Source organism: Belonocnema kinseyi, chromosome 1 (assembly GCF_010883055.1).
Source record: "Belonocnema kinseyi isolate 2016_QV_RU_SX_M_011 chromosome 1, B_treatae_v1, whole genome shotgun sequence".
NCBI lineage: Eukaryota > Metazoa > Arthropoda > Insecta > Hymenoptera > Cynipidae > Belonocnema > Belonocnema kinseyi.
In genome coordinates, this window is record NC_046657.1 from 30,110,172 (window position 1) to 30,111,808 (window position 1,637).

General features: G+C 25.4%; 1 protein-coding gene across 6 annotated transcripts in view; it reads left to right on the forward strand.

Moving 5' to 3' along the window:
* The window catches only part of LOC117171231 (proton-coupled amino acid transporter-like protein CG1139), an 85,856-nt gene extending 84,219 nt beyond the window's left edge, over window positions 1–1,637 (forward strand). For all 6 annotated transcript variants that reach the window (XM_033358372.1, XM_033358337.1, XM_033358347.1 and 3 more), the window contains one exon: window positions 208–1,637. In XM_033358372.1, coding sequence (XP_033214263.1) covers window positions 208–455 — 248 coding nt within the window. In that variant the 3' untranslated portion in view covers window positions 456–1,637. The remainder of the gene's footprint in view (window positions 1–207) is intronic.

The following is a 1,637-nucleotide window of genomic DNA, read 5'->3' on the forward strand; positions in this document are numbered from 1 at the left end:
AAACAATGAGGTGATTATTACTATACAGTGCGATAATATATATTCAACAGTATAGTCGTCAATTTTGTACAATATTATACATATTACAATGTGGCAATTAGTACTATACAGTATGGTATTAATTACTATACAGTATGTTATTTATTACCATATGGTATCGAACTCTTTGCAATACTATATTTTATTTTTAAAAAACATATTTTTCAGTTCTTCTTGCCGTGGTAATTCCAGAGCTAGAATTATTCATCTCCTTGTTTGGTGCATTATGTTTATCAGCCTTGGGAATAGCTTTTCCCGCCATAATTCATATATGCGCATTTTGGGAAACTTCGACTCCAATGGAAAGAGGCATTTTGGTCGCGAAAAATATGTCTCTGGTGCTATTTGGTTTATTAGGTCTTGTAGTAGGTACCTATACAAGTCTTGAGCAAATTATAACAAAGTTTAGTAAATAAACAAGTGATTTATTAGAATATGTGAAATAATTAAGTAAGACAAGGGTGAGACGTCTCACAGTCATAAAAAAGTAGATCTTTTGGTTCAAAAAGTTCCAGAGGTACTTCCTAACCGATCTAAAAGTTTTTTTTTCAAAATGAACCTAATTAAATGTTGAAGATGTGTGTCAAAGTTGGTTTAAACAATAACTCAGTTTGTTATTCAAGTTTTCAAGTTAAACTAGAAAAAAACACACCATTATTTTTCTTGGTCTCACCCAATTTTTAAATTAATATATAAAATTAATATCATTACAAAATTGTTGTATTTTACAGTATTTAGTATCTAAGATAATAGCAATTTTGTTTAAAATATCAATTACCAAAGAAAATTGTTTAATTGTTGTTGACAATTTTAAGTTTGAGTTTTGTTGAAGTAAAACCGATTTCCGATGGAAAATGCTAACATGCCCTATTAAAGTTTAGATATTGTAAATATTCTTTAAACTATAATGATTTATTATTAACAGTAGCCATTTAAGATAAACAAAAAATTAACTCAAAAAAAATTGTTTCAAGATTTTTACACTTCACTGAAATGTTTACCGAGTTTCGGTAAAAAAACACAAGCATAACCTAAAACTGTTTGCGACTTGTCAATTTAATGATTTTAAATGTTAAATATTCTTTAAAATGTAATTTTTTTTATACTTCCGGTTTCCGATCAGAAGAATAATATAACCTTAAATTGTTAGACATTTTTTTATCTTTTTTAAATCTAGACCGATTTCAAGTAAGAACCACGAGCACAATCTAAAATTGATAAAATTGTGAATTTATTTAATGATAATCTGAAAAACCTCAAAAATATGATTCCTTTTTATATTAGAAATTCCAATTTGCAACGAAAAACACTAAAACAAACAAAAAATGATTATTTTAAATTGTAAGTATTTTTTTAATTCATAATTATTTTTGTTTTAAATAACCTATTTTACGTGAAAAGGTTAACATAACCTTTAATTGTTCCTAAATTGTACATTTTCTTTGAACAATTTTATATCTATACCAATTTTTGATAAAAAAAACTCGAAGATAACTTAAAATTTGTTTTTTAATGAATTCTATGATTTTGAGTGATAATCTGCAAAATCTTATAATTTTTTTAATTAAATATTTTCTTTGCAATTTAATCATTTTTGT